This window comes from Ambystoma mexicanum, chromosome 6q, assembly GCF_040938575.1.
Source record: "Ambystoma mexicanum isolate Mex_15411 chromosome 6q, UKY_AmexF1_1, whole genome shotgun sequence".
In the NCBI taxonomy this organism is placed as follows: Eukaryota; Metazoa; Chordata; class Amphibia; order Caudata; family Ambystomatidae; genus Ambystoma; species Ambystoma mexicanum.
The window spans coordinates 1,529,082,007-1,529,096,218 of record NC_090937.1 but is presented as its reverse complement, the minus strand read 5'-3'; the positions used below and the strand labels follow the sequence as shown (position 1 = coordinate 1,529,096,218).

Here is a 14,212-nt window from a genome sequence, read left to right as displayed (position 1 = left end):
GTGGGCCGGGGCTAGGAAACCTGTTCCCGCCATCAGATGAGAGCGGGTACCCCACCATCGTATCGCCTGACGGAACGCTTCGTCGAGCGGGATCCTGTCCTCGAAGCTGCCCGTTGACTGGATCCAGTGGGCATCGAGGAATTCTTGCAAGGGCCGCATCCAAAGTCTGCAGTGGCACACCAGATAAATGCAGGAGGACATCATTCCGAGGAGGGACTTGATAGACCTCACTCTGGCCACGTCCGTGGCCAGCAGACGTTGCACCTTTCCCAGGATGGTCCTGATCCTTTCCTCCGACGGTGAGGCCAGCCGCACCACTGTGTCGAGCTGTGCTCCCAGAAACAGGGCGACTTGCGACGGACCAGGTGGGATTTTGGAAAGTTGATGGAGAACCCCAGGTCCGTGAGCAGCTGGACGGTCTTCACAGTATGTTCTACGGCGAGCTCCCTTGTCCTTCCCCGTATGAGCCAGTCATCCAGGTAGGGGTAGACGTGGATCCCCTGTAGGTGCAGCCGCGCCGCCACCGGTGCTAGGCACTTGGTGAACACCCTGGGCGTCGATTTTAATCCGAACGGGAGGGCCTTGAACTGGTAGTGCTGCCCTTGGACCACGAACCTGAGGAACTTTCGGTGTATCTTTAGAATAGGGATGTGGAAATATGCATCCTCCAAGTCTAACGACGACAGGAAATCACCCTCCTCCAGCTGTCCCAGCACGTGCTGGAGGGTGACCATCCAGAACTTCTGTGCCTTGATGTATTTGTTCAGTCGTCGCAGGTCCAGGATGGGACGCCATCCTCCTGTCTTCTTTACGAGGAAGTACCTTGAGAAAACTCCAGAGCCCCGAAGCCTCTTTCGAACGAGCTCGATGGCACCTTTTCTGAGCATCGCCCTTACTTCCAACAGCAGTTGAGGGACGTGATTTTCCTTCCTGGCCACGGGAGGAATGCGGGGGCACTTCTTCTGGAACTCGAGGGCGTGCCCCAGGGCCAGGGCGTCCAGCACCCAACGGTTGGTGGAGATGGACTCCCACACGCCGACGAACCTCGTCAGCCGGCCTCCCACCGGGGTGCTTCGGCGGGGGCCCGACCCGACGGTCGGTTCAATCTTGCTTGGAGGCCGCCTTGCCTCCTTGACCGCCTTGACGACGGCGGGATCCACGTGACTTGCCGCGTCCCCTGTAGGCCTCCTGTGACAAAGATCTTGCTACTTGACGGTACATAGAGGAGCTACTGCCGGCTCCCTTGGAGGCACCCTGTCTGCCTCCGGAGCTCCGAAAGCACGGCCGTCGCTGTTGGAGCACACCCAGTGCACGGGCCGTCTCCGTGTCCGTCTTGATCGCCTGAAGGGACTCATCAACCGCCTTGCCAAACAGGTTGTTCCCATCGAAGGGCATGTCCAAAACCTTGGTCTGTACGTCCTGGCGGAAATCCGTCGCCTTGAGCCATCCTCGTAGTCTCAGGAAAATGCTGTTGCCCAACTGACGGAAACCGGTGTCGGCGATGTCCGTAGCCACCGTAATGGTGTGGTCCAAAGCAATCTCACCTTCCTGTAAGATTTCCAGGGCCTCAGCCCTCTTGGCGTCCGGAAGGAAGTCCAACAGAGGGGCGATCTTGAACCACAACTCCCTGTCGTAGCGGGCTACGATGGCCAGGGCGTTGGCCGCGATGGTCGTCGCTGCAGATGAGATGACCTGTCGTTCCATCGCATCCAGCTTCCTAACCTCGCCGTCTGGCGGGGAGGTTGAAGTCGAGGCCGATGCCCCCCCCCGCTTTCTTCTTGGCCGCCGCCGAAACGACCGAATCCGGGGTAGGTTGCGCCCTAAGGCACAAGGGGGCAGCGTCGGGGACCCGGTACTTCTTCTCGTATCGGTCCCTCTTTGCAGGCGCCGTGGCAGGGTTCTTGAGGAGGGCGAGCCCCTCATCCCAGATGTCATCAAGAAGCAGTACGGCGAGGACCATCTTCCTTTTAGCCTTGCGCCGTTGGTAAAGGAACCCTACCTTCTTTTCTTCGGGGCAGAGCTGGAAGAGCTCGGATGCCCTGGAAATTATGGCATGGAAGGATCCAATCTCGTCGGGCGGGGACGCCCGAGCAGGGGGCGACAGGGACACGTCCCGTCGTCGCCTCCGTCGTCATCTGTACCTGTCGTAGCCGTGTCCATGCCTGTATCATCCCCGTGGGTAGTAGACAGGGGGGAAGGCAGAGAAGGCCGCAGAGGCGGGAGAGGTAGGATGCAACCTCCTCCTCTTATGCGGTGGACTCTCCGAAGGTCCTGGCTCCGGTTCCCCTGTCTGGTATGGCTCAGGTACCTCCGTCGGGGGAAGGGGCAACCTTGTCCTCCTCTCCGAGCATAAGGACTGAATCGCTGACAAAATGGCCGCCGAGGTGTCCTGCGGCGCCGGAAACGACTGGAGCGAGGGCTCTTGAGGAGCCTTGTTTGCGACACCGTCGCCCTCGTCTGGATCCCTCCTGATGGGCTGGGCCTCTTCCACGACTTCGATGAGCTCCTCTTCAGAGGTCGTGTCCGTATCCACGATGGCCATCAGCCCCTCCCCCACCTTTTCCAACGAGGACTTCGTGGGGGTCTTCTCAATGGGCCTGAAAGATGAGTCCCTCCGCGGTGGCAGGGAGACTGGGTCCTGAGGGCGCCTCCACTGGTGTAGCCTCCACAGGCTGAGCCAGGGCCGCGGTGACATCCTCAATCGAGGTCTTAGCAGGGTGAATTAAGGCCATCACCACCTTCTGGACGCCTGGGGCCTTCACCTTGGGGGGAGGGTCCAACCCTCGCTCCCCCTCTGCCGGAATCTTCGAGATCGACCGGGCCTCTCCGGAACTTCGCCGGGTTCTCGGACTTCCTCTTACCCGAGCCAGAGCGTTGGCTCGTGGTTGATGGCGCCGGGGAGGATGCGCCCTGCCTGGCAGCCAAGGAGCCCGACCGTTCGGTGCTCCCGGTGCCCGCGGGCTCGCGGTGCTTAGCCTTTTGTTGGGCCCCCGTCACCGGGGCACCCTCACAGGACTTAGAAGACCGCTCGGACTTCTTTTTCTTCTTCTCGACTGGCGGGCTCTTACCTTCCAGCCAGTTGGCGAGACGGAGGTGGCGATCCTTCATGGTCCACTCCGACATGTTCCCACAAAACGCGCAGTCCTTCTCCTTGTGCGTCTTGTCCTCATGGAGACAGTAGAGGCATAACGAATGCTCGTCCTCCTTGAAAACGTTCTGAAGCTGGCATCCAGGGCAGGTCCTGAACAGCTTCCCGGGCGTCGAGCTTCCTTTCTCCTGGGCAATGTCCGGGGTAGGCCTCGGAACTTCTGGAATCCTCCAAAAGTGTAACTCGACGAAATCTTCACCCTTGAGGGGCACAGAAACTCCAAAATGGTTCCCCGTTGATCGGATGTAGAAACGGTGGAGCTTGAGGCTCTATTTAACCGAAAAATGAGAAAAAATCTCCTGAAAAAGCGTGAAAACGCAGCAAAAGCTCAAGAGCTACAGCACGAGGACTCCCAACACTTGAACGTGCGGTAAAAATCTGAGGATGGCTGCCAGGGGCGGGGCTTAGGGAGAGGGCAGTCATTGGCTGGGGGCAGTATGACCCAGAGACCAGTGATTGGTTACTAAGAAAGAGATCAGAAACGAAACTGATACTGATACTGATTTTTTCCGGCCTGACGACGGGGAATATTCATGAGCATGTGAATCCATGCCAGACCCCATGCTGGAGAATGATATAATACTTGGTGCAGCGCTCACAGAACCCCTTGGGGATACAGGGAAATGCAACGGCACTAAAATAACTCAGTCAATCTCACAGAGTTCCAGGGTAGGTTCAAACTACCATAGGATTTATTGGGAGATTATTTCAATTGGCCATCTGCTTTAGTGGAGGTAATTCACTTCCACCAGACAGGTGCGAATTGTGCAGCAAGCAACCCCAGGAAAGGCCAGGCAAGACTCCAAAAAAGTGTTCCAGAGGTTGAACAAACCAAGAGCCCCAGAGAAAGAAGCATTAAAGCAGGACTCCCCCCTTCCAATAAAACTCTATGGGAAATGCGGTAAAGACTCCGCTCTAAAGAATCTTTACTGCTGTCCAAAGGGACCCCCTTGGGGTGAGCATAACAAATAATCATCCAACATTAGGTACTGTGAGAAACCGGAATGTGTCTCACTTACTAGCACCCAGGGATCTGTCATCCAGGTGGCCAGGACATGCCATCTCTATTGGATTCACTTCCTGGGGGGTGGACCAGAGAGGGAGGAACACATGGCTGAGAGGTCCTCGGGGAGTGTAAATGGGACACCGATGGGTGGGACGCGGTATTACCCTTCTTCCTTTTCCCCATCCTACCTCCTAGGATGGGGAAAAGGTTTAACACTCTACCCCCCCTCCCTCTTTTCTGACACGAACACTTTCACATACCACGAAAGAAGACGGACAAACACCAGACCCGTTTACCTGACATGTCCCACCACAAGGGTCAGGCAAAGTCAGGTAATTGGCCAGAATATCACACACCCGACGGCCCTTTCCCTTCCCTAACGGGAAAACATGTTGAGCACGAAAGCAAAATATGAGCAAGGCAGACCACACAAGGAGAGAGCTAACTCAGCACAGCAGTTCAAGAGAAAGACGGCACGAATCGAGAGGGTACCAAGGAGAGATGGGACCTTGCCCTTTCCGAACAAGGCCCGTAAAACCTCTGCAGAAGCAATCGTAAGACCACAAACAATAGACAGCATGTGTTGCAGCTGATGTCAATGGTACATAGGGTCCTCCTCTGCTGACAAACAAGTCGGACGATTGGCCCCATGGTACCGGCATTGATGCCAGAAACAAGAAAAGCCAAGCGTTTCCTCACAGACGGTGAGTCGAGGGGAGAGACAATAAGAAACCGAACTGTGTTGAACGAAAGTAGCAAGCGGCTGATTAAAGAAAGTACAAAGAACTGTTGATATGCAAGAGGAAATCCAGCATAGAAGAGTCATGCACCACGTGGGTGTTCACTCAGGAAACTCTGGGCGATTACCCTGTAGTTGAACTACCATAAACCGAAGGCCCTGGGAGAAAGGCGAGAAGGGGGGTCAAAGTGGTCATACAGGGGTCTAGTAAAATCCTCTGTACAGTCGAAAGCCTTTGACTCCCCTTCCTTAGATTGTGAAGCTAAGGGAAGCAAATCCTGCATCGTAAAGTTGACAAGAGTGAACCTGACCGAGTGATGCCGATAAAAGGGGGTGAAGTCTGAAGTCTAAAGTCCAAATGAATAGTGTGTTGACAAGAGTGAACCCGGCAGAGGGATGTCTACAGTGAACTGTTGAAAAAGACATTAATATTTGTGTATCAAATAGATGTCACAAAGAAGATTGTGATGAAAGCCATAGTGAACCCGACGGAGAGAGGACAAGCGAGAAGAGTGAGCCCGGTAGAGGGGGATCACAGGGGTGAAGAGCTGTCACTCAAACACAAACAGGGAATCCGAGAAGAACTTTGGAATTTTTGGTGACCTTTGCCGCTCATCAGACTGTCGGAAGCGAGAAGCTTGAAAACCGAAGGGCCTGAAACTGCTGAAAATTTCTTGGAGATCTGTACCCTGAAGAGAGGGATCCTGTGGTGAAAAGACATCGCCCAAAGTACAAGATGAAAGGAACTTTTGTTTATTATTTTGAAACACATTAGATCCTCAGAGGCAAGAGACTTTTTGTAGAAAAGAGACTTAACCACCGAAGGCTCTTATATTGGAGAGTGAAACTGTAAGCCTGTGCTGGGAAAGCTCGCGCGTGTGTGCTATGCTCCGGAGTCCTACCTTGGCCCATGCTCAAAACGTGGGTAAGGGAGACCGAGTACCGCATCCTGACTTATTATTTGTAAACTCTTATCTTGATCTGTGAACCTTATCCCACACACTTTTTATTTAGCATAAGGATTGGCAATAGGTTTTTCTTAGTATAGCCCCTTTTATTTGACAAGACGCCACTAGGACGGCCTTATTATTTGATGGTCGCAGCTTGTTCCCATTTGAGATTTAGGTTAGGCGTTTTCCATCCTGCATATGTAGTTTAATCAACACCCTTGAACTGTGATCACTAACTGTGTTAGTCTTTACTGTTGTCATCATGAGTTCCTTACAGTACTCACATTGTCAGTTTCAGTAAATAAGGCTCGAGGAGCACAAAAGAACAAGATAAGTACAGGGCTCATTTCCATATGTGCTGTTTCCAAGATTCAATACCCAGGTGGCATGAACTGAGACACAGATAATCACAGTGACTCTGAAGAGCAACAAAAGCATGTTCTACAATGCCGCCTTCAAGCCAGGATTGGAAAACTAAGCGAGGAAGACTTCAGGAAGATTTGTGAATCCACAAAGATGGCTCCTGGCAGCTCGGTGAACAAAACATGACGGCAGCACATGTGATACTACAATGGAGTAACGGCTGGATGCACTCCTCAGATGTGGGGAATAGGTGAAGTGTTAAGGCCTCATGCCCCATTTTGAAACCAGCAGCAACCCACAGAAAAGCAGCAGTTCCTGGCGGGAAACAGCAATGGGATGCGGCAGTAAATGGCCTGAAAACTGTTCCAAAGAGGAGCCCTGCACCCAGCAGATGTAAGTTAGGAGTCTTTCAAGAGGCATGGTATGGACTTCAGAGGAAAAAATAAAACTGTGGTATGCCCATGCCACTGCAGCACGTTTCACCAACTGAAGGATTTTCAAATGTCAACAATATTGGGAATCAGCAGGAACACTCCTTCAGCAAGTCAGCAGACCTGCCAAATCTAAGTTGCAGGAACAAAAAAGCAAAATGGAGAAGTTGGAGCAGAGTGAAGTCTAAATATCCTTGCATGGGGGCCGAGAAATGCCAGGCAGCCAATTAATTCAGGGGGCTGAGGACAAACGGTCAGATGAACAATGGTTCTGGTTGGTCACTGGAACTGTGACTTAGCCAAAGCCAGCGCACAGGCAGTGAGATGGACTAGCCTAAACCACTTAGGACCAACATGAAGGCTGTCACTGTGGGCTCACAAAGAGGCAACATGGTCAGCACAGCCTTTTTCAGCCTACCTTGCCTCACTGTGACCCTGAACCAAAGACCACTGAAACACAAAATGGCAAAGAGCAGGATCCAAACAAAAAAGATTGGTTCCAAATAGCTACCAAAAACAGGTAAATTGGACCACCAATACAAGAAATTAGTTTGCGTGACTGGTGAAGCCAAAACTAAAGTAGAGCTGCCACCAACTTACTTCCTAAAATCTGGGTAGCCGGGTAGAATCACCCTAGGGCACTAATGGGTGACCTATGCCTTAAGTAACATACAAAGCAAAGTGATGGCAGGAGGACTTCAGGAGAAGTGCCTATCTGGGTAGCAGGCTAGAATCACCCTAGGGCACTAATGGGTGACCTATACCTTAAGTAACATACAAAGCAAAGTGATGGCAGGAGGACTTCAGGAGAAGTGCCTATCTGGGTAGCAGTCTAGAATCACCCTAGGGCACTAATGGGTGACCTATACCTTAAGTAACATACAAAGCAACGGGATGGCAGGAGGACTTCAGGAGAAGTGCCTATGGCCACCACGAAGAATGGGAGATCCCAAAAAATACAAGGGGAAAAAAAGGAAAAAAATAAGGGGATCTAAAAAGTAGTCTCAGAATCCCCCAAAATTCTGACTTGAAGAACAATACTTGAAGTCTAGTGCTTGGAGAAAGGAAGTATGGACATTTAGGAATGCAGGACTGCTTACATTCAGTGGCCAGCAATGGCCAATGGTAGCAATACCACCTGAGGGTGTGGAGTAGAGAAATCGTATGGATGTGGGAACCAGTGGACTATTATGTGGCACAAGTCTCTACCACAAGTCCAACAGTCCATGCCGAGACGAAGAGCAATAACATCACACATTACATTTTTGGGATGTGGCACATACTGTTTTATGTCAGACATGCATATAATTAGGTTTGAGAATTTGTGAACTCACATGAAGGGGCTTAGGACCATTGACAGGGATGAGAGGTGATAGAAGGACATTTGACTTGCCACCTATCCAACCGTATAACTTAGCTTACAGCCCATGTTACTGTCCTCAAAAACTACTTGTCAAAGGTTTGTAATAAGGAGCCGCATCATAAACCCATCTTTGATAATTGACCACATTGAACTGAGAATAAGGGTCATCAGAGCCATTCCAACACCCCAGCCAGACAGCCCCACACCAACCCAAAACTATCAAAAAACAAATGAAATGAAAATTAAATGATATTTTATTTATATCGCGCTCGTACACAAGTGTTTCAGAGCGTGACCAGGCAAAAAGGGAGGGGAACAAGGGAGAGAAAAAACTGAAAAATCATCTTACTAGGCCCAGTGACATTTAAGAAAGCGCAAGTGCATGGGAAAGGAAAATGGGGGAACAGTGCGAAGCAGAGGAGAGAAAAACAAATAAAAATTAAATAGAATAAATAATAAATAAGGGCTTTAAACCATTGTAGTGCAGCCGGCAAGTGGCAGGTGAAAGTTAGTCACAAAGGTATATCTGACAAGTGCAGATGAAAAGTGGGAGGGGGACTGTATGGGTACAGATACAGAACCCTAGTGCAGATGGTGGCCTGGAGGCAGTGCAGGAGGGTGGCAGGGTAAGCAGATACCTGGGCCCGAAAGAACAGAGGGTGGCCAGGTGCACAATGCCAAGAGGAGAAACAGATCAACAGTGGAGAATGGGGGCAGAGGCAAAGAGGAAGGTCTTGAGAAGTTTCCGGAACTCCATGCTCCTCCTCAAATTTACTGTCCCAACAAATGTTCTGGTTATAGCATAATTTTGCAAATTAAAGAGTAGACATTTGGAAATGTCGGATTTCAGTACTATTAAATGTTCAGTACTACGTTTGCAATAAATACACAATACAATATTTCTCTGTTATGTGTTGACTTCCTTGTAATGTACAAACGTCTCATCCAAATGCACTGCAAGAATACCTTAAAATTGATACCTAGCAAATTTCACATTTACTAACTAGCCATTTGCAAAGTTACTTAGCAAAACAAATGAAATCATTATCACAGCTGGGGTACTTGAACCTTCCCTTCAGTTTGTATGAATATACAAGTCGGGTAAGAACTCACATTAATGAACGACGCGTTTATGTAGTCAGAGTCTGGAACACCCTCAATAGAGGACAGGTGCAGCCGCGAGTGATCATCTACAGGAAAATAGAACAGATTATGTGTCAGCAGTTCCCACATCTCCAAGGACACAATTGGACAAAATAGTGTGCGTTTAACAGTCACAATTTAGACCGGGAAAATGCATGCCTTTAGTTTTTTGTGTAAGTGCTGTGCTTTGGGATTTCGGCATAATTGGGCAAGTGCACCATACATGCTGATATTTGGTACACCAAGTACCCATCATTTAACCACTAGTCCAGCGATACAGGTCTCATTTCCAGTGGCCTGATGTAGTGACATTTTCCCTTTAGTGCTCCATTTCCAGGATATGGTTTATGTTAAAGGTACTTTTATAGCGCACCGTCACCAACGGAATTGGTCCCCAGGCGCCCTGGCGGATCTGTTAACAGGAAGGACGGGTAGGGTTAGTCAGGAGGAGGGGAGAAGGAGAGTGGGAGAAGTGGTGTGCTGTTGGCAGCTTCAGCTCGGTATACACAGTGTGCTGGACTTTGGTGTTAGTATCGGATCGGGCAAGGCCCTGAGTGCTGTGGGTGATGTTTATGTGTTGTTGGTGCAGTGTGGTAAAGTGCGTGCGGATTGCTGGGGGAGAGATGGTTCTGTGGCTTTGTGTGGGTTAAGTATGCAGAGGATTGAGGGTTGGGTTAGTGGGGTCTGTATCTTGATTCAAGTACTTATGGTTCCGTTAGAGTTGTATACCTGTCGGTTGGGTTGTTGCTGGTTCCTCGTGGGCAGACACGGTTTGGTGGTTCTGCGCTGATGCAGCTGGATCATAGTGAGAGTATTGTTTCGATTGGTACGTGCGTCTGAACCTCATCTTCCGGTGTGGGACTGGGAAGGTTATATCGATTCTCAGGTTATCTAGTGTGACCCTGGTCGGTCAAGGCTTTGAGCGGTTCAGGGTCGGAGTGGTGTTGATGGGGCATCCTAATGCATCCGTCTTGGTGGGCCTGTATATTCAGTTGTTCGTTTCCTTCTGTCCTGACTGTCTTTCTGTTGGTTCTTTGGTTTCTGTGGGGTGAACATCCTTGGGGCTATTATTTAGTTGTAGTTTTTGTGTGGTGGGGCATTGTGCTTCTGCTGTGTATTTGTGGACAGTGTGTAGTGATGAAACATTCTGTTTCTCAACCACTGGATTGGGGATTGTGGTGCAGTGCTTCCTTTCCCACTCTATATTTTGTCCTTGGCACTGTTGGGGATGGTTATAATTTAAGGTCATGGTCATCTTGATGATTCAACCTAGTGTTTCTGTCTTTGTCTTGCTAGGTTTACGGCCTTGGTCGTATTGTGGTGTTCTCCCGTTCGTTCGTTCGTTTAGTATGTCGTGGGATATTTACCTTTGGTTTTTCCCCATTGATTGATCGGTGTGTATCTGGGTCTCTCTACGCTCATTGATGTTTTAGTTGTGTGTGTGTGCCCCTGTGGCCGGTCTTTCTGGTTAAGACGTGTGTTTGTGTGTCTGTCTGTGTCTCGGGATAAGACGGTAGGCCATCCCATTATCTGATGCAGGACAAAAGGCTTGTTTGAAGATGGTAGTCTTGAGATGGTTTCAGAAAGCCTGGGGACTATCTTGAGTATGCAGACTTAAACCCAGACTGTCTTGCTTCATAAATGAGTAGTATCACTGCCCGCTACATGCACAACAATAGCCCACCTATTATTTATAAGACAGAGAATCTTGAGGCATCTTTAGCTACATCAAGATTTCCCCAAGGATCTAACCTGCGTTAAGATCGTTTGCATGAGCTTAAAATAGCGACTCCCTGGAGCTCTTCATGATGTGCTGACATTGCACAGAGTATTGTTCCTATATTCGCGCTTCATCACTGTACCCATCCCCCACAAAGAGCTAAAAGTGAGTAAATAGCATAATTTAACCCAAAATAAATTCTTAGCCTGTGCACAAATATCCCTTATCGAAAAGTTGATTCTTGGTACGGCTTTCAGGCTTTTCGGCTTTCAGGAAAATAATGTTAATTATAAAATTAACATGTATCGTCTCCCGAATTTATTTTTTTACTTCCTAGGTAAACTGCAAGTGTGATCTACTGCACTTTTCAGCCACTAACAAACTTGTATGCAAATCGGGCATGGTATGCATTAAACAGAGTAATAGTTCCATGGAATGAATGAAAGATTTGATAGGTTATTTATAACACGCCTAATACCTAGAGGTTTCTAAGCGCAACCCCGGGATCGAACCTGTGCTGCTTGGTTTCGTCTTGCTTCCACAAAGCGTGTGCGTTCCCCCTGAGCTATCCTCCCGATACAGATCTCATTCATACCTGTAAGAAAAGTGTGGGGCACAAAGTGGGTTTTCCCCCATTCAAACTACATGGCAATGGAGTAATAGAAATCCCTAAGGGTGCAACAATGGAGAATGAGAAAGGTGCAAGAGCGCTCAAACACACTAAACAACCAATCAAAGATGGCGCCAGGCCATGTGCTTCAATGAATGTTTACACCATTTTCTTTCCTGATGCGCGATTCTGGAAATCAATTCCACTGAATCCACACACGTTTGGGGTACATGATCTATTCTCTGCCACTTCCACATCTTTCATATTCCCAAAGGCACCATCAGGGACTTGTCCATGTGTCAGGAAACTAAATCCTGGGATTCATCACTTTGTCAGCATTTGTGCAGGTCACTTTCTACTCTATCAGAATAAACCAAATGTATGCGTATGCAAAATCAGCCCCACCATTTCTACAAATAAGCATATAGGGTAATATTGGGTGATGCTCTAAATCAGATACATACATGGTAGAATGTTAACATATCTGTTTTTCTCCTTGTTCTCCTCCTTTGATGCAGCTTCACATGTAGCTTGTATGGGACATGCTGGAAGGGCCTGCAATGCAAAAGAAAATTATCAGAAGCCAGATTGTAAAAGTTACTTGAGCATCACCTAACTCTAGAGATGAGAACTATGTGCACATGCTTTAAAAGCAGGTATCTGAGTTAACACTGGAGTAAAACATACTATAGGTAGATGTTGGTTCTTTCACTATGGTCTAGACTGTTACTTACTGTGTGGCTCTACACATGCCTAAGAATCCAACTCCCAAGACCTAGGGCCAACATAATCAATGGACTCGTACAAGAAAAGCAAAAGGAGAAGGAGAAGCGACCATACAGGATGGGTGGGGGCATTTTGTCAGAAGCTGGGGGGCAGTGACATGCTGAAACCTACCTTCAGCCCATCCATCCTCTCAACCAATCACAGCACGCTATAACGAGGAAAGTACAGACCCACTTGAATATAGACAACTAAGACGGCTAATATCCGCTAAGCTTGCGTCCACAACACAGATTTGCGAACAAAGTGATGCCTGGTCGACGCTGGAACTCTGTGCCCGAGCAAGTCATCCTGCGGCCACTGTGTACAATGTCCTTGCATCCAAACGGGAGGGGGCCTCAGAGCCTGAAAGCATCTGGGCTGGTGAACTGGGAGAGGAAATTAGTCCACAGTGTTGACAGAGATGCTGTAATAATGTTCGCTTCTCAAGCATGGACTGGTACTGCAGGCCTCACAGACAAAACTACTTTTTAGGGCTTATTGGTCGCCGGAAAGAATGTTCCAACAAAGTCTAGCAGATAATGGTCAATGCCGGAAGGGCAACCGATCAGTTGGCATGTTAAGTCACTTGCTTTGGTTTTGAGTCAAACCCATAGATTTCTGGGAGGGTGTGTGTGTGAGGATAGACCTTGGGCTGCAGAGTTCAATTCCAAGAAAGGCTTCTCTTCCGAATCTTGGGATATCAACCTATTAAAAGGCCTATCTTTTCCAAAGTAAATGTGGGTCTTAAAGAGGTTGCATGCTTGCCAAAAAGATGATTCTGTGCGCGTGGAAATCCCCCAACAGCTTTGCAAATGATGATTGAGTGGAGAAACTACGAGAAGGTGATTTATAAATACAAGGGAGAGTCTGATAAGTTCAATGATATCTGGGGCCTTTTTCTGGATACCTGTGGCTAAATCATTTGGTATCTTACTGGCCTGTGAAACATGTATAATTTAAAGGTCCCCTGAAGTGAATTGTTTTATGATCTGGCTGCACTGCTGATTCTTCATTGGTAGGTATCCTGTTGGGTGGGCGGGACATTGAAACAACCAGTCTGAGTTTTTATTTTTTAATTTTGTATTTTTCATATTTTTCTGACCACAAAAGTCTCTTGATATGATTAATATGTTCAATATGTCTATATGATATTATTGCTGATATGTTATGCGTGTACTGCTTTTCAATATGTATGTAATGTACTTATTGGTGATGAAATAAAATAAAAAAGTTAATATTTAAAGAATATCTTAAACACTATCGTCATGAGGAATTGGGCACTTGCCCGGGTACAGTTGACAGGAAAAGGATGAGACATCAAGGATTAAGGCATATATTCTGGACCTTGTCGCGCACAATTGGAGACAATGTAGATCACCACCTGGACCTGCTCAAAATAGGCACCATGAGAACTAAATTACCAAACCTGGAACCTCACATTTCAATGTAGGCCTGAGTCCACCACCTTGCAGTAGCATGATGGGCCTATGGTGAGAACTGCTTACCTCTTGCAAAATAACCTTATGCACATGTATCTTAATTGGGATTGTGCTAAATGTCCATGAGATATTAGGTGCACATACATAGTAGGCACAAAGGCGTATGGGCAATCCATTAAATGTATCCAGGTCGCGTGATGGACTACTAGTGTCAGGCACAGAAGGAACTTTTTAGTAACAACTAGGTGGTCTTTCTTGAGGTGCCCCATTGCACTTTCCACCGAGCAACTGTCTCGTCAGATCAGTTCCCAAAAGAACCAACCATTACAGAGATGCAGCTGTAACAGGCCCCCTACAATGCCAATGGCGCGAGTGGGAAAGAATATTGCCACATTTAAAATGTACAAAAAGCTTGACAAAGACTGCAACTACATGACGGGCTACTCCGAATGCTCAGATGGTAGCAAATTCACAGCGACAGTTGGGTGAACAGTGGACCCCACAAAAGCCCCCCCCCCCCACATAAAGCTTTACA

At 48.4% G+C, this 14,212-nt stretch overlaps 1 protein-coding gene across 3 annotated transcripts in view; it reads right to left on the bottom strand.

The window, feature by feature from the left end:
• PTPRA (protein tyrosine phosphatase receptor type A) overlaps nt 1–14,212 on the bottom strand; it is an 874,792-nt gene that overhangs the window by 295,098 nt on the left and 565,482 nt on the right. For all 3 annotated transcript variants that reach the window (XM_069632225.1, XM_069632227.1, XM_069632226.1), the window contains 2 exons: nt 11,938–12,028; nt 9,114–9,190 (listed from right to left, as the gene is read on the bottom strand). In XM_069632225.1, the coding sequence (XP_069488326.1) occupies nt 9,114–9,190; nt 11,938–12,028 (168 nt within the window). The remainder of the gene's footprint in view (nt 1–9,113; nt 9,191–11,937; nt 12,029–14,212) is intronic.